This window comes from Euprymna scolopes, chromosome 43 (assembly GCF_053919585.1).
Source record: "Euprymna scolopes isolate OS-2025 chromosome 43, ASM5391958v1, whole genome shotgun sequence".
In the NCBI taxonomy this organism is placed as follows: Eukaryota; Metazoa; Mollusca; class Cephalopoda; order Sepiida; family Sepiolidae; genus Euprymna; species Euprymna scolopes.
Genome location: NC_136524.1, coordinates 35,617,783 through 35,635,037, shown reverse-complemented (window position 1 = coordinate 35,635,037; position 17,255 = coordinate 35,617,783). Strand labels below are relative to the sequence as shown.

The 17,255-nt window shown below is 34.4% G+C and overlaps 1 protein-coding gene across 2 annotated transcripts in view; it reads right to left on the bottom strand.

Annotated features, from left to right (window-relative positions):
* Window positions 1-17,255, bottom strand: part of LOC145268284 (cilia- and flagella-associated protein 337-like) — a 177,131-nt gene that overhangs the window by 74,494 nt on the left and 85,382 nt on the right. For both annotated transcript variants that reach the window (XM_080123688.1, XM_080123687.1), the window contains exons 15-16: window positions 12,792-12,900; window positions 9,544-9,650 (exon numbers count right to left, since the gene is read on the bottom strand). In XM_080123688.1, the coding sequence (XP_079979814.1) occupies window positions 9,544-9,650; window positions 12,792-12,900 (216 nt within the window). The remainder of the gene's footprint in view (window positions 1-9,543; window positions 9,651-12,791; window positions 12,901-17,255) is intronic.

Genomic DNA, 17,255 nt, shown 5'->3' with positions numbered 1-17,255 from the left:
ACTTAAAAAACATGAAACATTTATAGATTGTTTTTAGAATTATTAATTTTTTTATGGTAAGGTTTTATAAAAATGTAGCAAAATATACTTAAAAAACATGAAACATTTATAGATTGTTTTTAGAATTATTAATTGTTTTATGGTAAGGTTTTATAAAAATGTAGCAAAATATACTTAAAAAACATGAAACATTTATAGATTGTTTTTAGAATTATTATTTTTTTATGGTAAGGTTGTATAAAAATGTAGCAAAATATACTTCAAAAAACATGAAACATTTATAGATTGTTCTTAGAATCATTAATTTTTTATGGTAAGGTTGTAGAAAAATACAGCCAAATATACTTAAAAAACATGAAACATTTATAGATTGTTCTTAGAATTTATTTTTTTATGGTAAGGTTGTATAAAAATGTAGCAAAATATACTTAAATAATACAAAATATTTATAGAGTGTTCTTAGAATTTTTTTTTTTTATGGTAAAAATGTAGCAAAATATACTTAAAAATCATGAAACATTTATAGATTGTTTTTAGAGTTATTATTTTTTTATGGTAAGGTTGTATAAAAATGTAGCAAAATATACCCTTTTTTTACATGGGGGTCACCACTTATTAAGGCTCGGAGGCCACTCAGGGATAAGGATTATTACGTGTACAGTAATCAATTAGATAGTATTGTAGTAATCGTTAGTATTGGAGATTTGATAGAGTGTCTTACTTAAGTGGGCGGTTTGTCAGGAATTTGTTTTTTTTTTTTTTTGATTTGAAGACATTCAAGTTGTAGTCAGGTGAGAAACAGGCAAACAGAAGAGAGTTCCACAATCGTGCACTTCTGAGAAAGAAGCTCTGCTCATGGAATCTACGTTTGGATTTAGGCACAGTTAAAGAGTGGGGAAAATTAATGACAGTAGTTTTAGCTGGACGAGTGTTTCTCATGAAAGATTGGCGAGGGTGGACGAGAGATTGGAGCTCAGACAAGCACTTGCCATGGAAATAACGATAAAACAAAGACAGGCTCGCAACGTCTCTTCTGTGGGAGAAAGGCTGATGGGAAGAGGAAAGACCGTACGACACGCTGAAGCAAGCAATCCTGCAACAAACCGGTGTTTCAAATGAAGCCATGCTTCGTAACTTATTCACACAAGTTGAGTTAGGAGACCGTATGCCTTCTCAACCACTTCGCCACATGCAAGCCTTGCTGGGAGACAACAAAATGTCGGACAGCATCATGAAGAGTCTATGGTTGGGTAAATTACCCCCAACTACCAAGCAAATCCTCGCTCCAATGTCGGAGGAGACGGCAACAGAAAAGCTTGCCAACATAGTCGACTGAATTCATGAAAGTTCCCGGAGCCGACAAGTATATGCCCACCAATGGCAACCAGACCAAAACCGAGACGAGGAATTAGCCGAATTAAAGTCTACGGTTGAAAAGCTTTCAAAGCAACTAGCCGACGTACTTCAAACGCGTTGACATTACCCCAGAAACTACAATGACACGTGACGAAGTTACAGGCGGAGAAGTTTAAGCAGGAACCGGTCCACGCCACGACATAAACAAGATGTTTGTTTCTACCACAGGAGATTCGGCGTCCACGTGAGAAAATGCACTACACCCTGCGTGTTCAAAAAAACAGTGCAGGGAAACGAACCTTCCAGCCAGTAACGACAATGACTGTAGCTGAAGCACAAAAAAAATGTCGTCTGTTTTATATCCTTGACAAAATCCACAGATATAACTTTTTAATAGACACCGGAGCGGAAATCAGCGTCATACCGACACCGCATGGCCACTTTTTCAGCCTACAAGCCACCAACAGTACAAAAATACCCACTTTTGGCGAGAAAACTTTAAATTTAAACCTTGGAATGCAAAGGAATTTTTTCTGGAATTTCACCATAGCCAGCATGACCACTCCAATCTTGGGGGCAGACTTTTTAGCTCATTTCAACCGACATGACTCATCACACATCAACAGATAACGAAATGAAGATTTCGGTGAGAGGAACTACCTCGAAATTTTTAACCACCAGAATCAGCACTGCCCTACCAGAAAATTTACACGTCTGCCGGTTACTCCAAAAATTTCCTCAACTTTCCCAGCCGTTTAAAAACAGGGACCCCATCAAGCATAGCACTAAGCACTATATTAAGACAACAAGACCACCCGTCTATTCAACACCCAGATACTTGAAACTGGATAAATACAAATTGGCAAAATCCGAGTTTCAAAACCTACTCCACATGGGGATAATACGGCCCTTGAAAAGTGCTTGATCATCACCAGCCACATGGTGCAGAAAGCTGACAACACCACATGGCACCCATGCGGAGATTTTAGATGCTTAAGCACGAAAACAGTTCCGGATAGATATCATATCCCCCATATCCATGACTTCACCAATGGACTCCAAGGCGCCACAATTTTCTCCAAACTGGACCTTGTAAAGGCATATTTTCAAATTCCAGTCGCAGAAGAAAACATTCATAAAACCGCACTGACCACACCATTTGGTCTTTATGAGTTCCTAAGGATGCCTTTCGAGCTGAGAAACGCCTGTCAAACTTTCCAACTTTGAGTGACAAAGTTTTCAGAGGTCTGCCGTTCATATTTGCATATATGGACGATGTTTTAATCACCAGTAGAAACCTCGAAGAACACCGGTTACACCTGGAACAAACTTTTGAAAGACTGTCACATTTCGGTCTGAAACTAAACACCGATAAATGTGTTTTTGCCCACAAGGAAGTTCAATTTCTCGGTCATTTAATCGACAAGGATGGAATCTTCCATTTGCCTGAAAAAGTAAGTGCCATTTCAAATTTCCCTCTACCGACATCTGTCAGACAAGTACACCGTTTTGTAGGCATAATTAACTATTACCGACACTTTTTGCATAACTGTTCCACGTTACTCGCACCTTTAACGAACTTGTTAAAAAAACGAACCAAAAACCAACGGCTAGTTTTGGAAGGACCTGCACTACAGGCCTTCGAACAATCGAAAACTGCTTTGGCAAACTTCACCAAACTTACATATATCCAAGATAGCGATACAACGGAACTTACACTTATGACAGACGCATCGGAAATAGCACTAGATTTCTGACAAAAAAATGACCCCTATCTCATTCTTCTCTGAGAGTAGACTAAATATAGCACTTTCTCGAGAGAGTTACTTGCAATTTACCTTGCACTTAAAACATCTCCTCGAAGGCAGAAAATTTTCCATTTATATGGATCATAAACCCCTAACATTTGCACTACACACACCTGTTGACAAATATGGTCCACGAGAAATTCGACATCTGGACTATATAGCTCAATATTCTACTGATATACGGTACGTAAAAGGACAAGAAAACGTTGTAGCTGACGCTTTATCTCGCGCAACAGTTGCTTCTTTAAATTCCACTCCACTAAGTATGGAATTAATAGCACAAGAGCAATTAACTGATACCACACTCCCAGCTATAATGGACAAAACTTCTCTGAAGCTAAAAGAAATGCCAATACCGTTCGGAACAACAACTTTCTATTGCGATGTTTCACAGAAACACCCTCGCCCTTATATTTCACCCAGCCTCAGACGACAAGTTTTCCAGCACTTCCACAATTTGTCCCACCCAGGAAAACGTATCAGTGTGAAATTAATAGCGGAACATTTTGTTTGGATAAATATGAATACGGACATCCGTAGTTGGACTAAAACTTGCATTCCTTGCCAAAAAAACAAAGTTCACAGGCACACAAAATCGCCTTCAGGAACTTTCAGTGTACTAGGTTTACTCATGTTCATATCGACGTGGTTGAACCCTTGCCCACTTCAAAAGGACATACCCACATCCTTACTATAGTTGATAGATTCAGCAGATGGCCGACAGCAATACCAGTGAAAGACATATCAGCCGCAACAATAGCCAGAGCTATTTTACAAGATTGGATAGCGATTTTCGGAGTGCCCTCCGTAATCACAACGGACAGGGGCTCACAGTTTCAATCAACTCTTTTCGCTGAATTCAACCATTTGTTGGAAAAGACTACTGCCTACCACCCTTATGCAAACGGTATGGTAGAACGGTTTCATAGACAAGCCTCTTTGGCTATGAATGAAAACAAAGCGAACTGGTCAGACAATTTGCCACTCATTCTCCTAGCAATTCACAACACTGTGAAGGAAGATTTGCAGAGCACACCTGTAGAATTAGTTTTCAGATCAGCACTGATTTTACCAGGACAATTCTGCGAAAACAATACAGACATTTCCCCAACGACAACTTTTGTGACGGATTTAAAACATAAAATGTCACGATCAAAATTCACCACAACCAAAAAGCCAGACACAAACATTTTCGTTCCAAGCGATATTCACACCTGTAAATACGTTTTTATCAGGAACGATGCAGTCAAAAGAGGACTATGTCCAAATTATTCTGGACCTTATCTAGTTCTCGACAGAAGTGAAAAGTACTTTACCATATTAAAAAGAGATAAAAAAAAAGACACTATTGCAATAAACAATACATAACTTATTAAAAATATATATATATATATACATAAAAACAAAAACGAAATACGTTTCTCTTTATATATATATATATATATATATATATATATATATATATATATATACTTGTTTATTGTTATATAAACATGCTCACATCCCGCTGCTACAAATAGCCACTTGTTTCAATCAAACAACAGATATCATCAGGCAGCGACTTGACTATTCAAAAGTTCAATGAATAATGGATTTTTATTTTAGGTAGGAACTCTTTAAAAGTTGGAGTTAAAAAACTTAAAACACAGAACTTTAATTATAAGATGTAAAGAGGGAGGGGCAATTTAAATAAAGTTAAAAGATTATAATAGAGAGAGAGTGATTTAGAAGAGAAAGAAAAAAAAAAGAAATAGAGAAAGAAATAGAGAAAGAAAATAGAGAGAAAAAAAAAATATATATATAATATGGAGAAGAAAAGAAAAAAGATATAAATGGTTATTATAAAGAGAATAAGGACTAGAAGGGAGAGGAAAGAAAGATGGGATATAGTTAAAGAGAGAAAGAGAGAAAGTAAGAATTTGACAGTATATAGAAAAAGAAAAAGATCTGCGTGTCAACCAATTTATGAACAATTATAAAATTCAGTAATGAAACATGTTATTACAAATACAAACAGAAGATACAATCCAAGCGTTAGAAATGAACATGTCAAAAAAGACAGCGAATGTATCCAGCCAACATATTTATCATCTCACATACGTCCACGAGTAATATCAACGCAGTTCAAACATACGTCTACAATTAATTAAGCCCTTTATACTAAATGATATGAGTTTAAAGTTTTCGCGTTTTTATTAGATAAATATATAAATAAAAGAAAAAAATAATGATAAAACAATATTAAAATTATTATTATTAATAATAATAATAGTAATAATAAACATAATAGTAATAATAATAATAATAATAATAATAATAATAAAAACAGAATAAAATTAATATTTATTATCTTTTTAATATAACATATTTAGCCATAAGAGGGGATTAAATAAATTAAATAGGACTAATAATTATAAATAAAAATCTACTAATATTTATGTATATAAAAAGAATACAATACATATATATATATATATATATACATATATACATACATATATATATATATACATGCATATAAGTAAAGGTGTAACTATACTATTAAGTTGAAAGTTTAAGCTATTTAAGTATAGATATAAAGTCATATTAAATCACAAATTAATACATTCAAGACAGTATTACTAAGAACACAGATACAAGTACACTTACATATAAATATATAAATATATTCAGGCAAAAGAGGTAATTAAATCAACAAAATACTCAAAAGTAGCGACACACAGGTAGATAGTACCCAAATTAAAAATAATAAAATACATATGTATATACCCACAGGGAACCAACAGGCATACAAATAAACATATATATATATATATATATATATATATATATATATATATATATATATATATATATATATATATATATATATAATTCTATGTATACACATACATACAAAAAAATACACAAATATATGCACACAGTCATATACTAATATACAACAACGCACACACACATATATATACGCACACATAAATATGTATAATTTACATAAACTATATATATAGAAATACATATGAATACAAATTATTTGGCAAGAGTACAGATAGATGCATACACACATAAAAGCATACAAATGGATTGAATAAACATGGGAGGGTATACAAAATAATATAGAAATATATAAATCTAAGTACAAACGGTCATAAAGTAAATACATAGACACATACATATACACATAGACACACAGATATATAAGATAGGGAAGTAAAGAATGAAATCAGGCGAGGAGAAAGTATATTAATAGTATTTTAATAAATTATAGAAATCAGTGACAATTTTAAATTTATTTAAATTTTATATCTAAACTAAATTACTTAAAAGATGGTTTTTATAATGTTTGCAATTAATTGAATTTTCGTGCTTCTTATTTAATAATTTATCTCTTTCTCTAAAAGTAAGTATAAATAATTTCTCATAAAGACAAGGTGAGTTTAAAGATGAACAGGTTTTAGCTTTCTTTAAAATTTTCCAATTTACTATTGGGGAGTAACCTTGCTCTACTAGTTCATTGTAATATTTAGACAAGGAAGTTCTATTTTTGTACTCATTATTTTCAAAAAAGTACTTGTGACCGGTAAATCTTTCTTTAAAATTATTATTTGTCATTCCTATGTAATATTTTTTTTCATTCGGATTTTCCTTAGTAGAAATAGTTGCTTGGTACACTACAGAAGTAATTTGACAATTTCCTTTAAGAGGGCATTTTGATTTATTGAGCACTATCTAACAACCTCGTTGAATTCATTAGTCCATTACTTTTGAATATAAAAAAACCCAAGTATATATGTATATATATATATATATATATATATATATTTTCCCCCCAGGAGGGGGAGTCTTGTTCGAACTTGTTTTTCCTCACATATACACATCCACATGTACACACGCATGTACGCACACATATACACATCCTCATACACACACACATGTACGCACGCACATACGCACAGAAACGTACATATATTCACGTTCACGTATATACACTCACATTCATGTGCATGCACACACATGCTAACATGCGCACATGTACGCACACATGGGAAACGTCACTTCCCCTGAAAGGAAATCCAGACATGCGCAGTCAGAACACTGACCTCGGTATAAAAGTCAACAACAAACATTCAACTTCCTCTTTCTTCCCTTTTGCCTTGGTTTGTCAACCAGACAAGTTCACGTCCACAGGTCTTGACTTGAAGACTTTTCCACGTGGACGGCTGCTATCATGCTCACGCGGCTTTGCTGAGGCCAACACTCTCTCTCTCTTTCCCTTTCTACATGCGGGACTGCCATTTCTCATTCCTCTACTTCATTCCTGTCTTTTCCACACCCGTAGTCGTCAACAACTGAATGAACACGTGTTCCACCTAAACCCCTTTATTTTCGACAGAAAATAAATGACATTTTTATTTTATTCAGCAATTGAGTTTTGTTTCCTTCTTTCCATTCATTTCATTATTTTCTTTTGTAGTGAGTTAGGATTATTATATCCTGGTCCACAACAAATGTGAACCGACATCTTGCTGCTAAACTCGCTACATTGTATCCCTGGAACTTAGGTCCCTGATAGTAGCCCCTACATCAAAGTGGCAATGTGCCTTGTTTGAGGTGAAAATGTAATTTAAAAAAAAATGACAAAAATAAAAACATTTGCAGAGAGATTTTTTTTTTAAATCGAGACTAAAAAATTTTCAGTCTAAAATTTTACATTTAAATTATTAACTTGTTACGAATTTACAAATAAAGTAATTAGTCATAATTTCATCTTAAGTTTCTACAAAGTCTATAGAAATGATAAAATGTGGATCGAAACATTTAAGTTATCGTGATTAAATTTTGTTTTAAAAAATGCGGCACTGATGGATGGTTGTCTCATCACTGATCGGAGGAGAAAACTCTATTTTACTAAGAAATTAGCGTACAGTGAGCACTCACATTTTGGCTACTTATTCCATATGTTTGTTTTATTGGTACTTGTACAGTTTAATCAAGACATTAAAAAATGGAAATATCGAAAATAGGTTATATTGTACATATCCGTTTTGAACTGAAGATTTCCGAAAAATGTTTTCACTTAATTTGATCGAGTAGTTTTTTTTTTGTTTTTTTTTTACAGCAGGAAAACACGTTTTTATTTATGACAGCACGTTGAGGGCAGACATCTTTGAATTGTTTTAATTTTTGTTTGGATTTTAGAACCGCCACGGGGAGATAACTCAGTTTAAAGCACCGACAACACTCCTTCCCCATTTTTAATACTAGCTTTTCTTCCTAAAAATCGAGCCTTTTGCTCGGTATCATAACAAATTGTTTGTTTTTTTCGCTGTAAAACAAAAACTACTTGATGAAATACAGTGAATTTTTTTTTCAGAGAACTTCATTCCATAATGGATACATATAATTTAAAGTTTTTTTTCGATATTTTCATTTTTTTTAATGTTTTGATTAAAATATATAAGTACCGTTTTATCTTATACATTCCTGTAAAAAATATTTTAATTTTTTTTTTTAAAGAAACAAAAAATCGAATCGAATCCAAGATTCTTCAGGAAATGACACAAAAGGTTTTAGTATGATTCTTTAATTAAAAAAAACAACAAAAAAAAACCAAACAAACAAACTTTCTTTCATTTTCATTTTTTAAACAATTTAAAACTTCATTTTTTCATATGACATGTTGGGACCCTAAAACCAACACAAAAGATCTATCATTAAAAAAACATTGATAACATAAAAGAAACTGATATTTGGGCTTGACAATGAATTTCCAGAAAATTCATTGTCAAACCCAAACATCAGTTTCTTTTTTTATTTGTTTCTTTTAAATAAAAAATAAAAAAAAATTTCACAGTAGTTAATAAGAAAAAACAAACATACAAAATAGGGAGCTAAATAGACCAAAAATTGAGTGCTCACTGGACGCTAATGTCTTAGTATAATAGAGTTATCTGCTTCAGATCAGTGACGAGATATTCAACAGCGCCAAAAATGCAACCTCCAACAAAACGATATTTGGACAAGCAAAAGAAAAAGGTTTTTTTTTTCTTTAAAATTGATTAAATAAATAACTCGATTAAAAGAATTATGAACCTATACAGACATATAATATAAAAACAGCAGATTTAGATTAGAGAGATTGCAGTAAATACACTAACCGAAATATGGCAACACTATGCATCAATGAATGATGGTTTTATAGACCTAGATTACTGGCAGGTGTAAAAAGTCTTCTAGCTTGGTAAAGAGGGCCTACCTTTGTTTGCAGCAGACTTGGCAGTGACACTTTAAGAATATCATTGAATATTTTCTCTCTCTCTCTCTCTCTCTCTCTCTCTCTCTCTCTCTCTCTCTCTCTCTCTCTCTCTCTCTCTTGACTTACCGTCTTTGAGTTCTATCAAACTGCATGCAAGAAATTGCAAATTTCCCATGTGCTGAGCCAAATTGGGAAATAAATGTCCCGGTAAACAGGTCCCACACTTTCACCTCCTTTTATGTAAAAAAAAAATAAAAATAAATAAATAAATAAAGGAAAAAATAAATACATAAATATATTTTATGGTAAATTAGAAATCAGTGTGCAAGATGAACGATCATGATAAGCTACCCCCTCTTCCTTTCTTTGTTCTTTGCCTTACTTCTTTTTCTTCTTTCTTTTTCACTTCTTTTATTGTCATATTTTTCCACATGAATGCCAAAAAAACGCAAAAGGCTTTGATTGTTTTACCCTCTTTCTTTCAATTCCCAAAATCTAACAGCCTTTTAAGATGAAAGTGTTAAATCCAAGAATTTTTAACTCACTGGAAATATTTCCAAACATCAAAAAGTAACACCTATACGTGAATGTAGTAATCCAATGTGAAATTCTACAAGCCTATAAAACAGTGGCTTGATGAACAGAAATTCCTGGACACCACTATGCCTGCCTCCAACCTTCAAATGCCCATCCCAGGCACTGACATTCCTTTAAGCTTTCTCAATTTCCAGTGAGCACATGCCACCCAGAAGGTAAACTCTTTAACACACACACACACACACACACACACACACACACACACACACACACACACACACACACACACACACACACACGCACGCACGCGTGCACACGCACACACACACACACACACACACACACGCATGCACACGCGCGTGCACGCGCGCACACACACATACACACTCGATTAAAAAAATTATGAATTTATACAGATATATGATATAAAAACAGCAGATTCAGATTAATTTTTCTGTTATTTTAATGTAGTCGATCAATTTTTTCATTAAATGAATGCAGACTACAGCAGAAAATTAGAATTGACTAGGTCAAATAAAAGTAAAAAAAACTATTCATCTCCTTCCTTCGTTTTTTTTAACTTCTAAGCCCCTCCTCCTCCTCCTCCTCCTCCTCCTCCTCCTCCGAAATGAACTTTGTCAATTTCCTATTTATGAACTTTAAAACTGCTCAACAAATTTTGCTCTTTCAAAGTATATTCAACATTTCTGTAAAAATTGTTTATATATAAATATATTTTGTTCATTAATTAATGTTTTCAGACTTCGTTCCCAAAATCCCGTAGTCGAGTTAGCACTTGTTAACTGTTGATCCATTCATGTTTTTATCCATCTTTTAATTTGCCAATTTAACTACATATTTATTAATTGTTAGTGCTGTTCTTGGCACTTTCCAAATGCGCCAGCAAAATACACTATACATAGCGAATGCTAAAAAGCAATTTGCTTGAATGGCAACCCTTTTTCTTTCTCTGCTTTGCTTTGGGACACTTTGAAGCGAACTTTCTGATGCTCTTGTCTATTTCTTATTCAAGAACTTGGCAACAAACTTTATTCTTTTAAAGAATATTTCATATCTCTGTAAAATTGTTGACACAAATACGTTTTTTTCGGTAATTGTCCATAAGTCAGACCCTAACTTTCAAACACACCAGAAGCAGGCACCCGCATCTCTCATTTGATGTATGGAAGCAAAAAATGGATACAATTTTCAAATATATTCTATTCCCCCCTCCCTCTTATAATAAAAATATATAAAAATATGTAAATATTTTTTATCAATTAATTTTATTATTTTTTTGATTGCATATCTTTTCAAATAATTATATATACTTAAGTTAATATGTTATATGGTGACCCCGACGCGATCTGAACATGTAACCTTCTGACTCCAGAACTTATTTAGAAATGAAGATACATAGACATGTATAAGCTGAAATGGGAAAAGGGAAAAGCTGAAACTCAAGAATCCATCTCAACGTTTCTCCTAACCCTTTGGCAATTGCTAGATTGGTGTTTATTGCGTTTCAGATTCAAATTATTCATATATATCTTCTTTTTTCATCTTTGTTAATAATATATGTAGCAAAATTGGATGCTGGGTATGTAAAAACAAGGTTAATAATGTAAAAAAAAAAAATTCCAAATAACGTTAGTTTAAGCAAGAATATGGAATTTTCCCCTAGAAGTTTAGTAAGAATTAGACAGCTACATGTACAGGAAATTGTATTGTAGAAGGAACTATGCTGCAGATAATCTGGAAAGTTACAACCTCCTTACAAGTGTCCTCTTTTTGACGCAAACAATAAAGTGAGGCTAAAAAAAGAGTACTTGTGCTGTTTATGCACCACGCTATTTGTTAGATGTTCGGCATAGTCACGTTGACACACCAGTTCCTGCTGGATCACCAAAGTTAAGTAACATTGAATCTGGTCAGTAATAAATGGGTGACCATTTGGGCTTTCCAGGTGCTGTATGTGCTCTCTGCTTATCTCAGCATTGACTTCTTGAACTTCTCCTTGCCACTGGACTCAAACAGTGCTGATTCAGAAGAGGTGTGGTTGGGGAATGTGCAACCCTTGCCTCCCAATTACATGCGAAGCTGCCCCTACTGGGGGTATCCTTTGTCTTTTGAGACTGAACGGAGGCATCGATTTGTTAGATAGAGTTTGTTTAATTTAAATTCAATTTTCACGGAATCTCTCTCTCTCTCTCTCTCTCTCTCTCTATCTCTCTCTCTCTCTCTCTCTCTCTCTCTCTCTCTATATATATATATATATATATATATATATATATATATATATATATATTACTTATGCAAAATACTGACCATACTATTTATAGATAGAATTTTCAAGTTAAATTCAATTTTTACAGTATCTTCTGGTCATTAAATTGGCAGAATAATTTACAAGACCCCCCCTCTCCTGAGTCCCTCATGTTAAGTATGGCTTTATAAATAATGGTGTTATTATTTTAGATATATTTTTTACTAGCAGAACCAGTTAACCGGCGTTGCCCGGTGGTAGCATGCACCCCACCCTGCGTAAAATTTTCAAATACGGCTGTTATTTTTGTTGACCAAATATTAAATTACTAAAGTTACTTATGCAGAATACAGACCATGCTATTTATAGATAGAATTTTCAAGTTAAATTCAATTTTTACAGTATCTACTGGTTATTAAATTGAGAGAATAATTAATAAGAACCCCCCTCCCCAGTTCCTCATGTTAAGTATGGCTTTAAAAATAATGATGTTATTATTTTAGATATATATTTTATTTAGTTAAGCACAGTCCATAAATAGCACAAGTATCAAAGAAATGAGTTTACTTACTGATCCGTCTGATGCTGTAACAACATGGTTAAATAAACTGTTGTATTGAAGGTTCGAGACGGGATCGATGTGTGATAATGTCAATTCAATGCCAAACAAACAAGGTGGCCTAAAATAGCAAACAAGAGAAAAGAAAAAATATTGAGCAGGTTTTAAAAAAAATATCATGCATAAGTACATAAGATAGTATCGTTTATTTATTACTAGCGGGGGTACCCGACGTTGCCCCAGGTGTTTGGAGGTGTGTGTTGAACAATAAAAAAAAAAGTAGTAGTAGGCAGGCAGGCTCGAACCCGTACCAAAGCAAGAATATGGAATTTCCACAAAGGAGAAAAGAACGTGAAAAAAAAAAAGAGGATAGTGAATTAAATGAGTTGGTAATTAATTTTTGCCCGGGTGGAGGATATTGGCACAAAGACAAAATAAAAAAAAAAAAGATAGAGAGAAGGGGGATTGAACTCGAAAACATAGGGTAATTAGTCTTTCTTGCTAACCATTACGCCATAGCAGATAACGAAATCAATGAACTTAAGAATCATAGGAGTCGCCACGCATGCACAGAAATGAACGTTGCTTTTAAATCTGGCCTGAGGCCAATTAAGCTTCCCGCTTTCTACCATTTTATTTATTTGTTCCCCCACGAAAACAAATTAAGGTCTTTTTTAATATATATTTTAATTGGAATTCATTATTGAACGAACTGATGAAGGCCAGAGGAATAGTTGGCCGAAACGTCGTGAAACAACAACTAATAAGGATGAGAATAATAGTCTGCAATAAATTAATTAATATAAGGTCGTTTTTAATGTTGGGGAAAACCAGCTCTCCCCAAAAATGGGGCACTCTGACAGTATCCAAGTAAATAGTAATTGTCTCAGTATGAAGTACGTTTGTTTGATCAGTTTTGCTTTATTTATATGAAAAAGACAAACTAATACTCAAAACGAGGGAATTTTTTAAAACTAAAAAAAAAAAAAATAAAAGATAGAGACAATATCCGTTTGTGAATCTGGGATATTACGATCTAGGAAGTATAAGAAAACTTCTCCCAGAATCTAACTAATGCGAAAACCCTCAACCAAAAAGCCTTTTGGGGACATACACAAACGCTCGCGCCCATTTTGCCTTTTATATAATAGACTAGTGTAGGTGCCCGGCATTGCCCGAGTGACTGAGAGTGCGTGCGGAGGAAAAAAAAAGAGTTGATAGATAGGCAGGTTTGAACCCGTGACGTGAAGGCAGAAAACCCGATGTTATAACTGCTGTGCTATGGTGATAAAGGAAGTGAAATCTGTTTAAATTTAGTGATTAAAAAGTGAAGTGAATGAATTCACACAGGTGCATAAATTTAACGAGGTCAAACATCACGCCATAGGAGATGGAAATTACGCACTTAACTTTGGCTTCAAGGCAGTTAAGCTTTACGCTCCACAAGATGTTGGGGAAAAGTAGCTCTCGATAAGGCGATCAAAATAAATGTAGACGCGACGTGCGTGTGCAAATCGTAGATATTACAATTTAGACAGTATATAAAAAGTTCTAGGACATAGTGACCTCCCCGAGAATCCCCCCCCCCTTCCCGAAAAAACCTTTACCGGATATACAAAAAAATTGCACACACACAAACACACATTTTCGCTTTTATATTATTTTCACTTCTCTTATGAGAGTCTGGTGTTGGATTTTTACATCGAGATGCAATTCAGACGAATGCTAAAAATGAAATCGCTTGAATTGCAACCTTTTTTCATTCTCTGCTTCGTTGGAATAAAAATCTATGGAAGTCGCTCAAGACAAACATGAAGCCACTTAATATAGGGAGCTAACAAGAACGAAGGATGATAATTGCAAAGATAGAAGATGCCTATTGATCGTAGTCTTGTAAAGATCAAGAATATAGATAGGAGGACGAAAACAGTCAGCAGAAACAGAGTTCCACAACCTTGCAGTCCTTGGAAAGAAGCTGTTAGAATAGGAAACTGTATTACAATGAGGTACCAAAATAATCAAATTGATGGAGACCACTAGACCAAAGAGGAAAATGAGCTGTAAGAAAGGAAGCAGACAATTCTGAAGCATATATACCATAATAGAATTTAAAGAAAAGACTGAAACTAGTAACATTATGTTTACGAGAGAGGAGATGCAGAGAAGAAGAAAGGGTGGGGCGAACTAAATTACAGATACCAAGAACCCTCAAATAGAACAGAGATTCACTAGCCCAGAAAATCAACAGAGATTAGAGCATTCCTATAATGATCTGGTCCCTGTTGATTGCGGCAGAATGTTCTGCGCAGTTCTAGGGGTTCCACTTTCTCAGGCCTTGCCTTCTCTCTTTGATAAGGGGTTAGTTTATTGCTAATCGCCTGAGGCGCCTTAACGGGGGAATGCCGACGGGGCTGCCCAAGCACTTTTTGTAGGTCACTGACTTCTCAATCAATGGTGTCCCAGTTCTTGCAGTAGCCTTCACTAGCCTAGATATGACAACAGTACACCATACATGATCTAATAGCAGATTTGTAGAGATAGAGAATAGTCTCGGATGTGAAAAAGTGTTTCGAGCAATTGAGAGAACCGAATTGAAGACAAGCAATTTCTTTTTCTTTTCCTTTTTTTTTTTGTTCATCCCGATCAAGTCATATTGCAACTGATACATAATAGGCTACTGTGAATTAGGGGCCAGATTTATAGGTGAAGAGCTGTTGTGCAGCAAAATTTTTGTTCACATTACATTTAAATTTCTGCGAGTTGGTACAGTTGGGGAATCAAGAAGCAGGTAGGAAATTCCGAAGTCTAGTAGTTTGAGGAAAGAAGTTATTCGAGTAGAAAGGTTTTCGGCATCTATGGAACCTCTACAGTGAAGGAGTGGGATTTTGCTGCAAGTCAGATTCGTCAGGAGTATTTATGTTGGGTGGGAGTACAATCTATGGAAGTACTTGTACAGTTGGGGTATAATGGAACAAGGTGGGAATTCCACAGGTAAGCGGTGTGAGGATTAAAGCTATTCGATTAAAAAACTTATCTATATAAATAAAACAGTAGATATAATTGTGTGTGATGTTTGTCTGTGTGTAAATATTTAACCGATAAACTGTTAAACTACTGGTCACATAACACTGAAATTAACAGGAAATAGTAATCATGCACCAAGGATGGTTTCTTTGTTTGGATGGATGAATAATGCATACACATATATAGGCAAACTGAAATGCAATACCAGCTGACAGTGGACATTGGCTGTGTCTATTTGCGACTGGTTATGGTCTTGCTTGATGGTTTCTTTCCATGTCTTCTGGCTTTCTTTTTGCTGTTTAGTCTTAGGTCTTTGCAAGTGCCGATATACCCATTGCTTTTTTTCAACGTGTTTGAAGCAACAAAGACAATTTGTTTTTAACAGGACATTAAATTTACAGATGGCCAAAATCTTAAGTCACCTATGATGAGGAAGATATCATGCCTTGATTACATCTTGAAGTTGATTTTTTTTTGTTTTGTTTTTTTTACAAAGAAGTCACCACTTATCAAGGCCGGGAGGCCACTCACTCGAGGATAAGGGTGTACAGCTGATGGGATAATATAGTAATCGTTAGTAGTGGAAATTTGGTAAATCAGATTACTTAAGGGGAATGGCTCATCAAGACGACCATATTGTGGTCAGTTGGAAAGCAGGAAAACGAAACAAAGTTTCACAGATGTGCAGTTCTAAGAAAGAAGCTTTGTTCATGGAAACTATCCTTTTCATTGTTATTTTGATCATTAGTGAGACATAACATTGAATAAGAAGTGGTCAATCTCACTGTTATTGAGCGTTCATTAATAGGTGTCCATTCCTCAAGACCACTGCTGGAAGTTTTGTCCATGATGATTGCAACTCCGCCTTGATGAATCTCATCCTGTCGACCTGAGAATAAAATGGTGTTGTTCCCAGTTGTTTGGTTTCTGATATTCTAAAATTATGATTGGCATTGAACCAAAGTCCATATTATCTGATGAAAAACGAATCTGATGACTGCCACATCCGTTTATCTTACAAGAAATATTTTCAAATATAAATATCTATATTACTGAAAAAAAAACCCTTTAGTGGCACAATAAATTTCAAAATTGATCAGTGCAACTCTCCCTTCATGAATCCTATTTTGTCGACCTGAGAAAAGAATGGTGTTGTTCCCATGTATAAACTTCCCAGAATCAGTTCATCAATCTTTGCTTAGACCAAGGAAGTTTCAAATTGTAATTCTTCATTTCTTGGAGGATTTGGATGATTGATAGAGCGTCTTTACGTTTCAATAACCAATGTGCGTGATTTTTTTTTTTGGTTTTTGCAGAAAGAAGGGGACGTTGTTCTCCTTACTGAGGTTTTCATTGGCATCTGTCATATGATCGCTGGATGGAGACAACCAATGTTCTGACTGCCTTGAATTTGGCATACTTAGATCGTTTATATAGCAAGAATTTTTTACA